General features: G+C 56.2%; 8 protein-coding genes and 1 non-coding gene across 9 annotated transcripts; 4 read left to right on the forward strand and 5 right to left on the reverse strand.

The window, feature by feature from the left end:
- Nucleotides 1-163: 163 nt before the first annotated feature.
- On the forward strand, nt 164-641 carry W97_04042 (uncharacterized protein; the record flags this gene model as incomplete). Its single annotated transcript, XM_007781936.1, has 3 exons — nt 164-182; nt 240-335; nt 547-641. 3 exons carry the CDS (start codon nt 164-166, stop codon nt 639-641), a joined length of 210 nt encoding a protein of 69 aa, XP_007780126.1.
- A 685-nt stretch (nt 642-1326) lies between these two features.
- W97_04043 (uncharacterized protein) lies at nt 1327-3201 on the reverse strand (the record flags this gene model as incomplete). The annotated part of the gene is made up of 2 exons (XM_007781937.1): nt 1327-2938; nt 2993-3201. 2 exons carry the CDS (start codon nt 3199-3201, stop codon nt 1327-1329), a joined length of 1821 nt encoding a protein of 606 aa, XP_007780127.1.
- A 380-nt stretch (nt 3202-3581) lies between these two features.
- W97_04044 (uncharacterized protein) lies at nt 3582-4109 on the reverse strand (the record flags this gene model as incomplete). Its single annotated transcript, XM_007781938.1, has 1 exon — nt 3582-4109. The coding sequence occupies one exon, from the start codon at nt 4107-4109 to the stop codon at nt 3582-3584; it is 528 nt and encodes a 175-aa protein (XP_007780128.1).
- A 1157-nt stretch (nt 4110-5266) lies between these two features.
- Nucleotides 5267-5909, forward strand: W97_04045 (uncharacterized protein; the record flags this gene model as incomplete). Its single annotated transcript, XM_007781939.1, has 3 exons — nt 5267-5276; nt 5332-5362; nt 5411-5909. 3 exons carry the CDS (start codon nt 5267-5269, stop codon nt 5907-5909), a joined length of 540 nt encoding a protein of 179 aa, XP_007780129.1.
- A 609-nt stretch (nt 5910-6518) lies between these two features.
- W97_04046 lies at nt 6519-6590 on the forward strand. Its single transcript has one exon. It is a non-coding gene; the product is annotated as a tRNA-Ala (tRNA).
- A 440-nt stretch (nt 6591-7030) lies between these two features.
- On the reverse strand, nt 7031-7632 carry W97_04047 (uncharacterized protein; the record flags this gene model as incomplete). Its single annotated transcript, XM_007781940.1, has 2 exons — nt 7031-7187; nt 7256-7632. 2 exons carry the CDS (start codon nt 7630-7632, stop codon nt 7031-7033), a joined length of 534 nt encoding a protein of 177 aa, XP_007780130.1.
- A 2028-nt stretch (nt 7633-9660) lies between these two features.
- W97_04048 (mitochondrial import inner membrane translocase subunit tim16) lies at nt 9661-10146 on the reverse strand (the record flags this gene model as incomplete). Its single annotated transcript, XM_007781941.1, has 2 exons — nt 9661-10074; nt 10144-10146. 2 exons carry the CDS (start codon nt 10144-10146, stop codon nt 9661-9663), a joined length of 417 nt encoding a protein of 138 aa, XP_007780131.1.
- Nucleotides 10147-10801: 655 nt separating this feature from the next.
- On the forward strand, nt 10802-12490 carry W97_04049 (uncharacterized protein; the record flags this gene model as incomplete). Its single annotated transcript, XM_007781942.1, has 2 exons — nt 10802-12004; nt 12062-12490. 2 exons carry the CDS (start codon nt 10802-10804, stop codon nt 12488-12490), a joined length of 1632 nt encoding a protein of 543 aa, XP_007780132.1.
- Nucleotides 12491-12569: 79 nt separating this feature from the next.
- W97_04050 (uncharacterized protein) lies at nt 12570-13643 on the reverse strand (the record flags this gene model as incomplete). Its single annotated transcript, XM_007781943.1, has 1 exon — nt 12570-13643. One exon carries the CDS (start codon nt 13641-13643, stop codon nt 12570-12572), a length of 1074 nt encoding a protein of 357 aa, XP_007780133.1.
- Between the last annotated feature and the right edge of the window lie 358 nt (nt 13644-14001).

Consider the following 14001-nt stretch of genomic DNA (forward strand, 5'->3'; position numbering starts at 1 on the left):
ATCCCGCTCCTCAGCTTCCGCCTCCACTAATCTTCAGCCTCACTGCCTGCAGGGCTAAATTCTCATCCCACTTGCACTGCCAAGACCGCTTGCCGAAGCAACACCCTCTTTACACAACGCCAACATATTCACGAGCCCCCTCAAGCCCCTCCGCTCAGCAACCATGCCTTCAGGTCAAGGAAGTACGTCGAGCGCCCCTCCAAGACTCTCAGGCGCAAACTGCTGACAGTTACACGCAGCCGGCACGAACCCGATCCACAACAAGAAGCCTAAGAAGAAACCTGCGGGCGAGGAAGACGAGGAAGACAAGGCCTTCAAGGCAAAGCAGCAAGCCGGTGCGTGATGCGCGATCCCTCCCGCACATCCCATACCCAGCCCCCCCTCAGCACAACTGCCGTGAGGCTTGCATACTCCGCGGCCTTGCCCATAGCCACACTGCGCGGACCGTGGGCCCTCTGCGCGGAGAGCAGATAAGGTAGCCTTAGCGCTACCTAAGCAAGCGTTATGCGACAGTAGTTCCTCCGGCTAATCAGATTCATTCTATAGATAAGAAAGCTAGAGACGAAATGGCCGCCAAGGCGAAGGGCAAGGGTCCGCTGAACGCCGGACAGCAGGGCATCAAGAAGTCGGGGAAAAAATGAGCTGGATTGGGCTATTCCGTGCGCGGACCTGCGCTTACCCTTCACGAGATATGCCGGGTTGCTGGATTAGATGGTGCGGTGCGGTGCGGTGCGGTGCGACGCTCGGAACGCCGGTGAAGCCGATGAAAGGGCTGGCATATTGGACCATGAGTTTATGAACGGGCGTTTACATCTAGAGAAAGCATAGCGAGTGCCGGGGATATGTTGTTTAACGGAATACACACGATGCTTTCTGCGGTGACGCAGCACCTACTTTGTACATTGAATATGACGCAGAGCCGAAAGCGGCGTCGAGGTGCTGAAGCGTGCGTGATCTTAGACATTTTTCAGCAATGGAGAAGTGCGTGTTGTGTCTAGCGGCACACTCGTCATGGTCCATTACAGCCATAAGCGAGATCTAACCCAGATCACTCATGTTAATGCCAGCCTCTGCCGTGTGCTGAAGCATTTATAACAGACAAGGATACAAACTTGCACTGATGACAAGGGCTGAACAATTCGTAGAGTCCATGTCATCCATTCATGCGTACAAAGGGTATCTACAGGGCAGGCATCCAGGCCACCATCCCTCTCCTGCGTAGGAGGCCTCATCGTACAATCAAGCGCCTCGCTGCAGCTAACTGGCTAGAGTCTAGAGCACACCCCTTTAACCAACAATCTCAATCGCATCCCAGCGCCCCCAGCATCACCCAGTAACCCTCCTGACCCAAAGCACACTATCATACCCACCCCCCTCCTCCCGATCCTTCTTCTTCAACGCCCGATGCAACCTGAGTCCCACCTCATGCTCGCGGCTCCCAATCTCCATCAGCTCAGCCTCATACTCCCTGACCCGCCTCTCCGCTTCTCGCCTCTGCCTGAGATCCGTCACCAGCGGGCTCGTCGCCGCGTTGCTTGAGAGGTCCCGCACCACGCGGCTGATGTTGCGCCGGCGGAGCTGCAGGTCATCGAGTTGCGCTTGCAGGGTTGAGACGTGGTCGCTTGATTCCGCCAAGGTGGGAGGTTGGGGCAGGGCTTTGGATACGTCGGAGGGGGAGGCTGCGGAGAAGTTGCGACGGGGTAGAGTGTGGGTTGCGGGAGAAGTGCTGGTGGAGGTTGGGACTGGCTTCCGGCTGGTTGTGGAGGTGATGGAGGAGGCTATGCTGGGGACGGGGCGGCGACGGCTCATTACTGCTGCTGCAGCTGGCGTTGGCGTCGACATAACTGATAATGGGAATGTGGTCGGCATTGGTGGAGGCGGACTCGACGGTGGACTTTGCTGGTATGTCGTGCTCGTGGCGTAGGTTGTCCAGCTGAAGCGGCTCACGGGATCACGTTCCCCGACTTGGCGAGCGGTGTGGGTGCTGTCGATTGTACCGAGCGACGCTCGACGTGCAGCCTGAGGCGGATCCTCCGACTCCGGCGAAGAGTGGAGTTCCTGATGGTACGCCCCGGAAGTGGATAGGTTTTCGTGCTGGACGCTTGGAGTTATGGGGCTCGGATACGGATGGACTCTGATACCTGCTGGCGTTATTGGAGTGACATTCCTTAGGGGACTGTTCCGCCCAGCCTTGAGCGGCACGATGGGTTTGATTGTCTCGTCATCTGTGTCTTGTAACTCCTTGCTGGATTGATCTGTTGAGGTGCCTATGAGCAACATCCGCGCAGTCTGGACAGCCGACGATGGAGTGGTCAAGCCAGAGCTGTCCGAGACAGTTGGACTTGGCCTTTGGTCGTTGCGACCGGGCACAGCGAGGGATCGTCCGTAGAGTGATTTGTTATCCTTGAGAGGTCCGACGATCGCTGAACGTCCGCTTGCACCTTTCCACGGCGGCCTGGTATCAATGGTAAGGCCTTTCTCCTTGAAGCGGCCCTCGCGCTCTGTGCTCTTGAAGGCGGTGAATTCATCGATGCCAGTAGTGTTTCCACTATTAAGCTTGAATCGCCCATCGTTGATAGTCGGCCCATGATAGCCGGAGAAGTCATCCCATCGAGTCGTAACATCAGCACCAGCTCTTCGAAGGCGCGGGATGTGGCTGGATAGTTGAGCGTTCTCCTTGCTGTCACTGTGCAATGATGCAATGTTGTCAACTGGAGAGACTTCGCGAACCGGGTATGATCGGCCGTCATAACTAAGGGCTTCGGGTTCAGGTGAGCTTGGTGGAGAGATTTGCGGCTCTTCTGCTAGGGTCGATGAATCTGTGAGAGGCCGAGCCCAACCGAATGGCACTGCGGGCGAAGGTTGAGAGTAGACCGAAGCACTCGGAGCAGTCGAGTAGTGGCCATCAGTGCCGTTGAATGGAGCGGTCAGTGAGCGGCTGGAATTTCCGTTAGTTCAAGCGACTGCACGAGAATAAGTACTGAAGGCATACAAGGGTAATTGCGGTAGCTCCTGCAGAACATCCTCGGTATTTCTTCTGCCAAACGCAGGCCGTGCGCTGAGGCTCGGATGTTCGATTTGCATGTTGGTTAAGTCGCGTGTTCGACCGAGTAGGGTGGCATCATAAGTGGTCTCGATGAGGACAGGATTGCCGATCTGGTTCTCCTTGCCGCGGTTGTGGCGAGGTAGTCGTTTCCACATCGTCATACACTCAGGCGTTGGCGATCAATCTGATGAAGGAAGATATTAGCAACTGGCTCGAGCACAAACTGGCACAAGAACGGATGTAGTAGGAAACGAAGGAACTGAAGTGTCTGAGAAGTGAGCCGGGGAGAAGGTGAGTTCCAGCTACCTTGCACCCAGAAACGGTCCCGGAGGTGCATAAGCTTGACGTGCGCGTCCTGGCGGAAGTTCGAGAGAGCATGAAAGGACAATGCGAGTATCTGGTAAGCCAAGTGCAGCAGAGTGGCTGTGACCGTCTTCAGCACCCAAAGGATGTAGTGTGTTCGCCCAAAGAGACCTGATGTCGGCCCCTCAGATGGACACAAGGTTGGGCGCAAAGGTTGGTGCACAAGCAGCACTCAAGCAGCGGGTAGCACAGGAGCGGTTGTCGGTTGACGTGCAACCGTTGGTGCCGGCGGTGGCGGAGAGGTAGGTGCCGGCTCAGGTGGGAAGGTTGGAGCGGGAACTGGAGCGGCCGTGAGCTCCGGTGTAGGGGGTGGCTTGACTGTCGGTGCTTTCTCCAGAAGCTTGACCTCAGCTGCGGCCACAAGCGCAGAAGCAGCCGGGATGAGTGGGACCAATGTATCGTCCTCGACGAGCATGGCGCGAGTCTTGTCGGCCTTCGATAGCTTGATGTAGTTCTTGGTGCTGCGGAAAGGTCGGTCGCCCGCACCTTGCTCGGGGTTGAGTCTCCAGTCCGGAGGTGACATGGCACCGCCAATGTGGCACCAGGCATAGATGACACCAGGAAGCCAGCCAAGACAGGTGAGAATCCAGCAGATCCAGGTATGCTTGAGAGTGCCGTAGTCCAGGATGACTGCCAATGAAGGCCAAAAGAGGGCCAGGATGCAGAGGCTGAACTTCTTCATGAAACCCTTGAACGTCATGGTGGATGGACGATGAACGGATGATGAATGAATAGGTGTAAGGTGCACGAGGTATGTGAAGCGACCAGATAGTGGCTAAGATGGGGCAAAGGAATGACAAGACGTTCAGGGTAAGATGTCGAAGGTCGCCGGATGAATGATGAAGAAGAGTGGAGGAAAAGCTGAGGGAGAAGAAGTTTTGTGCTGAAGAGACTGGGACCCACCAAGGAGGAAGTGAACAGAGCAGCTGCGAGTATGTGCGGAAGGATGTCTGGCTGTGATGTCAGTGCACCCGACCTCGTAGGGGAAGGCTCTGCACGCTTGAGGAAGCTGGTGGCCTGCGGGCACCGAGGGGAAAATCCACAGCACGCACAAGAGCGACACCGTGGCACTGAACTGGCATGTACCAGTCCATGCCTTCGTCGCTGGACTGTGGGAAATCGCAAGAGCGGTACGAAGCTTACAGACAGATACGTCTAGCGAAGGCTCAAAGCAGAAAGGGCAACATCCCACGATCCTGGACACGCGACTCACCTCTACGATCTATGCTTGGATTTATGGCAGCGGCGTTGGAAGGGCTCTGAGTAGATGGGCAATGAGAACGGCGAGGAGGTCAGTGAGAAAGAGCGAGAACTATGCACGCGCTGTCGTCGGGAGCAGCTGCAAGTTAAGTGAATGAAAGCCGCCGTCGAGGTCGCTCGTGTTGCGGCTGAGTGGCTTGATCAGAGGTCAATCGAGGTGCCACCTTTCAACAAGATCAAACCGTTTACGAGCTGCGGTGCCAGGCGAGAGGTTGTGATACCAATCGGAAGGGTGAGAGCTTGGCTGCTTGCTGTTGTTTGATGTGTTGTTTCAAAATAGCTCCCCTGTGTTTCGTGTTGATTTGACGCGTCTACATCTTCGTTTCTCTGTACGTTGCACCACGTATTGCTCCGAGTCGATAAACATAGATCTCCTTCTAGCCGCAGCAGAACTCTGTTCCTGCAGTAGCTCGGACAACTTGCAGCTCAGCAGAGGAGCGAGTGTGCGATGGTCGCGTGAAGCCGTTTTGATATTGTTGGCGTCAAACGGCAGCCAAGACTCCCGCCGACATCTCCGTGTTGCCCCACCATCCCTCTCGCAACGCACAGGCTCGTATCAATGCTAGCAGAACATACCACTGCAACACGATAACGGCAATGGCAGAGAGTACGTTTACGGGATCTTTACCACATCCAAATCACACAATTGCTAACAGCACCAGATCCAGTATCCCCGCCCCCAGCGGCCGAAGCGTAAGCCCTCCCATCCCCATCCTCAACCCTCCGCTTACTCCCCTCCAGCGCACCCGCCATCACGCCCATAAACCTAATCCTTCTCTCCCTCTTCGCCATCCTCGTCTACCTCCGCCTGCGCCCCAAACCCCCCATGACGCTCCCCAAAGCGCCCGCACCTGTCGTCTTCCAGACCTTCACCCCACCAACCCTGCTCCCCTACAACGGCACCAACGGCCAGCCCGTCTACCTCGCCGTGCGCGGCCGCGTCTTCGACGTCAGCCCTGGCCGCAACTTCTACGGCCCCGGCGGGCCTTATGCGAATTTCGCGGGCAGGGACGCGAGCAGGGGCCTGGCGTGCGGGAGTTTCGACGAGGATATGCTGACGGGGGATTTGGAGGGGCCGTTGGATACGTTGAAGGATTTGGGAGAGGAGGAGATGGAGGCGTTGAGGGGGTGGGAGGAGCGGTTCAGTGAGAAGTATCTTGTTGTGGGGAGGTTGGTGCCGGTGGGGAGTGAGAAGGTGGCGGAGGGTGCGAGGGAGGGGGGCGAGAGTATCGGTCCGTGAGAGGTAATGAAAGATTGAAGTGGGATGCGGGCTGGGAAGGGTCGAGTGGTTTCCTAATGCATGCCAGGGCCTTGCGGCATGGAAATGTAATGAGGCGGATCCGCACTGTGGGCGTCATGCTATACAATTACGAAGCTCACGGCATCGCAAACATTGAACACTTAATACATTCGAGGTGGTCTGATATTTTGGTTGAAAACACAGTATGGCGTTGTACGCTAACTGGATCGTCGTTTTGTTCTACGTATACTTAGATGCGTGAGTGACTGAATCGACTATGCATCAAGTGCAGGAGCTTTATATACCAGAATCTATATTCATGAACTATTTCCAGCGAATTTTAATGCCTTCAACGAGGCTGGAGCAACATCTTCGATAGTGGCTCTTCAGGACTCTAGAAAGGTTTGCCGCTACGTGTACGAGTGTGATTACCGCTGCTATCTTCAGTATATACTCGAATGAATGACCGGAAGAATGAAAAAATTGCAGCCTGCTATACCGGTGTGCAATCCATGGATGCGGTATGATAGTTTAAACAGAGGAGTCGACCAGTGCGATAGACACGACGTGGTATATAAACTACTACACGGACTCACGTTCTTCATGTTTGGGCCTGTAGCTCAGTGGTAGAGCGCCCGCTTTGCATGCGGGAGGTCCAGGATTCGATCTCCTGCCGGTCCACTTTTTGCGCTTTTGCACGCCGGCATCATGAAGCAAACGTCTACCGTCCACTCTGGTGGGGTTGGAGGTGTTTGGAGCCTTTTTGGTTGGGTTTACGGAGATACACTCCGATTTGCGTTAGCATAACCAGTTTTCTTGGGGTTCGCAGTTCTGGGCTGGTATACACAACACTCGGAACATCAATCATGATAGGTTGTTGAGAAAGACCGTCTTCTGAGTACTAAGTTTTTTTTATATGCACTATGACTGCATGTGCTCATCTCTCATTCATACGATGCCTAACACAAGCCACAAAATCAAACAACAATGGATATTATGAGCACCCTTCCTCCGCATGATATGCCGGCCATCCTCTTTCGATCTGACAATGTTCTAATGTCCTTGCACTCAGGCTGATGGACTTAGCAAGCTGGCTCTCCTATACCATCACCACCCGCAATCTAGTTGTGTATATGCACCTCAGTGGTGCCACTGCGATGCCACGTAGCGAGTAAAACACCGCACTTGCCGCACTTATGCTGCACATCCTTGAGCGAGTTCATGAGATACGGAATGCATCCAAGGCAAAGGCAACAGCAGAGGCCGAGCGCCCATGCACTATCGCGAACGTCAGCATGACACGTTCACGCAACGTTTATTGGACACACGCAACGATGGTTACTTACTGTGTGGAATTCCCGACCTCGTACGAGGTTTGCGTCATTGAGCGCTGCCCGCAAGCAGGGCAGTCCGCGGGCGCAGCTGACCTGCCCAGCGAGGCAATGGGCGTCGCGTTCTGATACACGGTGCCGGGCTGCATAGGCTGCATTTGGTGTTGCTGCGGCATCATTTGCTGTTGCTGCGGCTGGAAGTATTGGCCTTGCTGCTGCATCTGAGGGGGCGATTGTTGCTGGTAGCCCATTTGCTGCATCTGGCTCTGGTCGTAGACTGGCTGGGTGTGTTGTGGTGACAGAGGGCTCATCGACTGCGGTGGGGGAGACCCGGTGTGGTAGACGGGTGGCTGTTGGAGGACCGTTTCCGGCTGGGCGGGATAGGTGGACATTTGGACTAGAGGAGCGTGAGTTCATATTCAGCAGTATGATTGAGATCAAGAGGACTGTGACGAGGATCTAGCACACAGGTCTGCGTTGCTGTGGACTCGAGAAGCAGTTTTACGCAGGAGCAAAGGCGACAGGCACAAGGCTCTTGATGAACACATTGGTAGAGAGAAGGATTGACATTCACATACCGTTCTGCTTCTCCATTTTGCACGCGTTGAGATCACTGTACAGATATTGACAGGTTTATACAGAATGGTAGATATGGCAAATACTGAGGTAGCTTCGACGATGGAGAAATCAATGACTGTTTTGGAGGCAACCTGACAAGGAGAAAGCAAAGACTTTATGAAACCTCACGCCATGCGGCTGAGCATCCCCAGCCCATGTGCGTGCCTTGAGGAAACAAGCCCCCATCGTCCTAAGATACGCCATTAATCTCAGCTGCCGAAGCCTCGTGCTTCAGGCTGAGGATTAGCCAATGGGGACGTTAGTAGAACTAGCGCGATGAAGTCTGGCTGCGGTCAAGATGCCTGTCCTATCTAAAAATACGGGCTTGGTGTTGTTGTTCAGATTCAGCTCGAGGGCCCTGTGCATCTATCCCAGACTCGGTCAACGCTCATTGGTCGTCGCGTGCTCGTTCCTGCGCACTGCCCGCAGGTACAGCAGGGCTCGGCTGCAGACCGTCAGGCATCAGCAGGCACCAGCCCGTGGAAGGCTGAATATCCTGAAGTGCGCAACGGGTTAGCCGCAGAGCGCTAAGGGGTAGAAACCATTGATTCCTGCACCTTAGGGGCCTTCTTGAGACAGGTTTAGGCACTCGGTTGAGATGAGACCTTCAGCTTTACACGTCCACGTGACGCTGAGCGAACCGCACTGCTGCGCTTCGATCGCGAACGAGGCTCAGCGTTCGAAGTCTATCTACACTAAAGCCCACGAGATGTCCTCCGGCTCGTTAACCAAGAAGCTAGAACTTGGCTGCGTATACTATTGTCAATTCTACACGAAATCCTAGGGGGGTTGGTTTACTCTCCCCCAAGTCCTGTTAAATGAATGTAGCCTTGCCAGACTTTCCAAATTGAAGAATTATCTATTACTGGCAGCGGCAAGACTGTGAGACCTTGTTTGTATTTGTCCTGGCCCCTAGACAGACAGTATACGCTTCCACAGAAGCACTCGTACTTGAGACTGCGCCAAGAGAGACCCGGCTCATGGGGCATATGAGGAGAAGTCCGCAATATCCGTTGTCTGCCAGAAGAGGGGCCTTTATCTTCCGGGAGTAGAGCCACACATCTTCACAGACAACGGCTCTTTAGAGAAACGTCAACATTTGTCGGTGTATGAAGCATGTGATCAAACTCAAGCAGCAGACGTGCTTAGGTTGCGGCAGGGCTTCAGTGAACAGCGCTTGCCAAATATAACACGGGCCGCAGAAAACTCCATCCTGAAGAGCGCGCATGAAGACATCTACGCAAGACGAGACTCAAAGCAGATGGCGAACAAGCAGATAGTAACAAAGGCTCGACCAAACCGCATGCCAATGTGGGACGCTGAGAACCAAGGGAGGTGATATAAGCAGTAGATGGTCTGCAGGCTCAATAGCCACAAAGCGAGAGCATTCAACGAAGGGACGAGGCCGGGGTTCCAGGTTGTTTTGAGAACCTCGAGAACTCTTGGCTCCACCCGTGCTATTCATACAAGACTCCCGATCCGGAAAACATTTACAATGAAGAGTGGAGAAGCGCGTGACAGCACAGTCTGTGTTGACGTGGACCAACTTGGTGGAGGGCATGCCAAAAGACCCTCTATCGCTGTAACGCGTTTCTTAATCTAAACGCCAACCCCTTAAACGCCGTCGCAATGCCGCTATCGACCAAGGTATTCCGGTATAATGTACTGAGCCGCGCTGAGAGAGGTGTGGAAGATGTCGGTGACACTAACGAGAGAGCATCGTTGCCATTCGGTTGTGTCGGTTTGAGTGCCGCAGCTCACTGGTGGCGTCGCATCAGGACACTTGCACCCTGAAGATCTCGCTACCGGTCCTTGTATACCTTTGGATTCCACCCCTCCTTCAGCTCTTGCTCTCTTGACGCCGTCTGCTCCGCCGTCCGCACCTCCAACTCTATCCGCTCTCTCGCCCGCAATATCTTGCTTTGTAGATAGAAGCTCCCCCCGTTCTTCGGATTGTTGAGGTCGAACAGCTTCTTGAACCTCTCCGTTACGCTCTCCAGGTCCGCCTTGCCTCCCTTAGGCGGTGCTACATTCAATATCTTGCACGCCTCCTCCAGTGTCAGGCCTGATGATGCAAAGGTCGTTGCGGATCCAGGATTGTTCGCTGAAGCAGCGGCATATTTCTGGGACGCGGCGGCTTGTCGCCAGGCTTCGGCAAAGGCTCGCCCGAATACTCGGCCGCCGGTGAGGACGATTTGCGAGATGATGCGGTGTGCCTGGGGCTCTCGTCAGTTTTTGCCTCCCTGTTGTTTGCTTCCTGCTTAGATGCGCTGGGGCCGACTTACCATGCTCTGAGAGAAGCACTCCAAGCAATCTAGTATCCAGGAGAGACTTGGCGAAAGAGTATGCGTGGGGAATGGTGTGGTTGATGGGATGGCGGCGACAAGAAGCAACAAAATCTCATGTCGGCGCATCTCGAACTCACTGCCGACAGCGATCACGTGACTGCTCCTCCAAGGTCAGCGCCCAGATGCGGGCAGAAGTGCTCCCCTCAAACCTCCGGCTGAAATCGCCCAGCCCACAGCCAGCAGCATGTCATTTGGGGGCCTGTTCGAGTCTCAGAAGCCGGGGCTGCGTGCGAGAGTCCTTAAGCACTGCGACACTGCGGCGTTGGGTCCCTTCAACCTCCCTTGAACGTCCTATCCGACTCTTCCTTTCACATGCCTGCCATGATCAAAGCCGAGCTACCGTAAACATCCCCACGCTGCTCTCAGCTCTGGAATTTCGCGCCAGGTCGAGCCTTAAAGACATCGCCGCGTGGATATTCGGAACAGAGTCTCCAGCAACTCGTCGTCTGCCCGCAGGCTTCCCCCAGAAACCGCCTGTGCCTGCCCGCATGGCAATGACGTTCGCGCATGGCCGCACTTGGCAAGACACCGTCGCGCTCTCCGCTATCATGAACTCTTCCTAACAGCCTGACCAGACACCCCTTGGCTAACTCACATGTCCTCTCCTCCGCGAAGCTCAAACGATGGACCTGCTCAGTCGGGCGGAGATCCCCATTCTCCGACCTACGCCGCCTTCTCGCCAGCCACCGTAGGCCACTACTCGGCGCTCAACAAACAGCGATCTACCATACTCGTCCATCAGAAGTCGCCTCTGCTCGTCGCTACGCCGCCTCAAGTCACTCGCACCCTAGCCTACTCGCACCCGTTCCTGCTGCCGTTAAACAAGCTCGCTGGATTGCTGTCATGGACGACGGGTGATCCTTGGGAGAGCTTCCTTCTAGTGGCTGTATTCTGGGCAACGACACTGTATGGGGATGTCGTCGTGCGGTGGGCAGGACCGATAGTGCTGGTCGCGTGTCTCATACTTGGGATGTACGGACGCAGATACTCGCCGCTATCCTCGACCGTGAACACAGGGGAGAAGGTGGAGAAAGGACACAAACGTGGAAACTCCGAGGCGGGCACGAGACATCACAAGAGCCTAGACGAGATCGTGGACGAGCTCAAGCTGTTCACTTCACGATGTAACATACTGCTCGATCCCTTCGTGAGATTGACCGATTTCCTCTCCACGCAGCGGACGGCTACCTCGGCCACAACCCGGCCTGCGCTGACTACCCTCTTCATTCGCATACTTCTCATCACACCCGTGTGGGTGCTCCTGACGCTGCCACCGCTCTACATCATCACTACGAAACGGGTCATCCTGACCTTAGGAACACTGGCCCTGAGCTGGCATTCTCGGCCAGCCAGGGTATCGCGAACCATCCTCTGGCGCTCACGCTTTGTGCGCCGAATCACCTCTAACATCACCGGTCTGGACCTCGGTGTGGAGGATCCCACCAGCAGCCCCGAAGCTCCTCCCCTCCCGCCTCGTCCGCGCGACGCCAACACCATAGCTGCGTCTCTAGCCGCTAAACGCACGCCCGAATCACCCGGCATCAGATTCACATTCACGCTGTATGAGAATCAGCGCCGCTGGCTTGGTATTGGCTGGACTTCCTCCATGCTCGCCTACGAAAGAGCGTCGTGGACGGACGAGCATCTCAACGCCGCTCCGAGCAAAGACCAGTTTCAGCTGCCCGATGTTGAAGGTGGACATGCGCGATGGCGGTGGGTCGAGGGCAGTGAGTGGCGCGTAGACGGTGGAGGAGATAGTAACGATGCCGACGGCGGTTGGATTTACTACGACAATAAGGTAAGGCGTACCTCGCAAGCCATCTCGTCCTGTGGTGATAACTGACACGTACTGCAGTGGCGCGACGGCCGCCGAGGCCAGGACGGCTGGGGCCGCTACACCCGGCGCCGCAAGTGGTACCGCGACGCCGAACTAGTAGAGGTCACGCCGTCCACCGAAACCACTCCCGCGCCAACACCGAAGCCGGGTACGGCCGGCGACGAGGCGCTTTCGGAGGCGGATACGGCGCATACGGACGGACCGCCGGCGGAGTATACGGAATCCATAGAAGATGAGCAAGACACGAACAGTACGAAGGCGCGCAAACGGCGTTGGTTTCGTCGGACGAGTAAACCGACCAGTGAGAAGAGCGGGACTGCGGAGAGCGTGGCGAGCGTGAGTTTGAGCGCGAGGGACGATGAGGAGGATGTGCATACGCCGTTCAGGTTTCGGGAGAGGGAAAGCGACTGGGGGATGGGAGATGAGGCGAGGATGGATTTAGGTTAATAATCTCGCACGTATCCAATGTTTCCGGTCCACTCAGGCTTCTGTTTCAGCAGCATCATGCCCTACACCTTATGTTGAGCTACGCATCGTCACGCGCGCCACCCCATGTCTTCAAGCCCTCCTCCAGCGCCCCAATCAGACTTCCATTTACCGCCTCCTCCCCAAAACTCACCCTCCTTGTCCACCACTCCACCCACCCCTCCGCCCTAACCCCGCCCTCCGCATCCAGCAACCCAACCGCCACATCCAACAGCCCCTCCCGCCCATCCCAAAACACACTCGCGCCACAGACGCCGCAAAACGCCCTCTTCGTCCCCGGGGAGCTCTCAAACGTTCTGATACTGCCGAAATACCGCTTGAACGGACTCCCGTCCTCGAGCGTGATGTTGGCGGTGGGCACGAACGCCCAGGCTACGAAGTCGAAGCCGGAAGCTAGACGGCAGGAACGGCAGGCGCAGGTGCCGGCTAGGAACTTGGTCCTGTTGGCGCGGAGCCACCAAGGTTCGTTGGCGGGATCTTCGGCGGAGGCGCCGGAGTGGTATGGCGCTGGGCCGGCGTCAAGGGAGTGGACGCTGGGACGCGAGATGGAGAAGGAGACGCCGTTGCAGTGGCAGTGTGCGTGGAGCCTGTCCGCCGGTTTAGCCTCAGCAGACGCGGCTGTGCCGGTGTGTCTGGACGCGCTTCGCCAGTTCAGTGGAGCCGCCTCGCTCTTCTCCTCGTCGCCGAGCCACCGGTCCTGCGCTCTACCCTCGATGGCGCGAAGCCAGTCGCTCGCGCCGCCGTCCCGCGTGTCGCCGAGCCATTCGTGCCCGACAGGCTGCACGATCCCGGCGGTTTTGTTAAGCACGCCGGTGCAGACGATCAGCCGGCCCGAGGCCCGCTCACGCACGAACATGTGCGTGCCGCATGTGCTGCAGAAGTAGCGCGTCAGGCGGTCGGAGCTGTCGTACGGCGTCAGGGTGGAGAAGTCTGGCGCCGGGTTTAGGTCCGGAGGGACGGTGATGTAGGTTGTGCAGAGGACGCCGGAGGTGTGGCGGCAGGTGGTGCAGTGGCAGAAGCGGGCCGGGAGGGGGAGAGAGGATGTGGGGAGCGTGAAAGGGTAGGTTGAGGTGCCGCAGAGGCAGGAGGCGGTTACGCTGGCGGTCGAGGCCATGCTTGCTGTAAAGGCTCCTTCTGACAGAAGGCTGACTCGGTAAGATATGAATGGGAATGCAGGGTGGATGATGATGTGATACGACTTCGACAATGAATTTCTAATGCAATACGATCCGACTTTGAAGCCCGACAAACAGTGTCTCCGTACAAGCACGGCGGGGAGATAGGCCCCAGAAATCTCCAGCGCCCAATTGCTGGCGGTTGCAGGCCTGGCCGGTCTAACAGATGCAAGTACTGAAGAGAAGTACTACGGAACTGTTCGCATGCCCGAAACTGCTGTCGTGTCAGAGCAGATCGGGGCCTTACTGGCATAAAACTTGCTCACCAGTGTGACAGGCTAGTTATTTCCGCCGTGG

The sequence above is a fragment of the Coniosporium apollinis genome, assembly GCF_000281105.1.
Source record: "Coniosporium apollinis CBS 100218 chromosome Unknown supercont1.17, whole genome shotgun sequence".
In the NCBI taxonomy this organism is placed as follows: domain Eukaryota; kingdom Fungi; phylum Ascomycota; class Dothideomycetes; genus Coniosporium; species Coniosporium apollinis.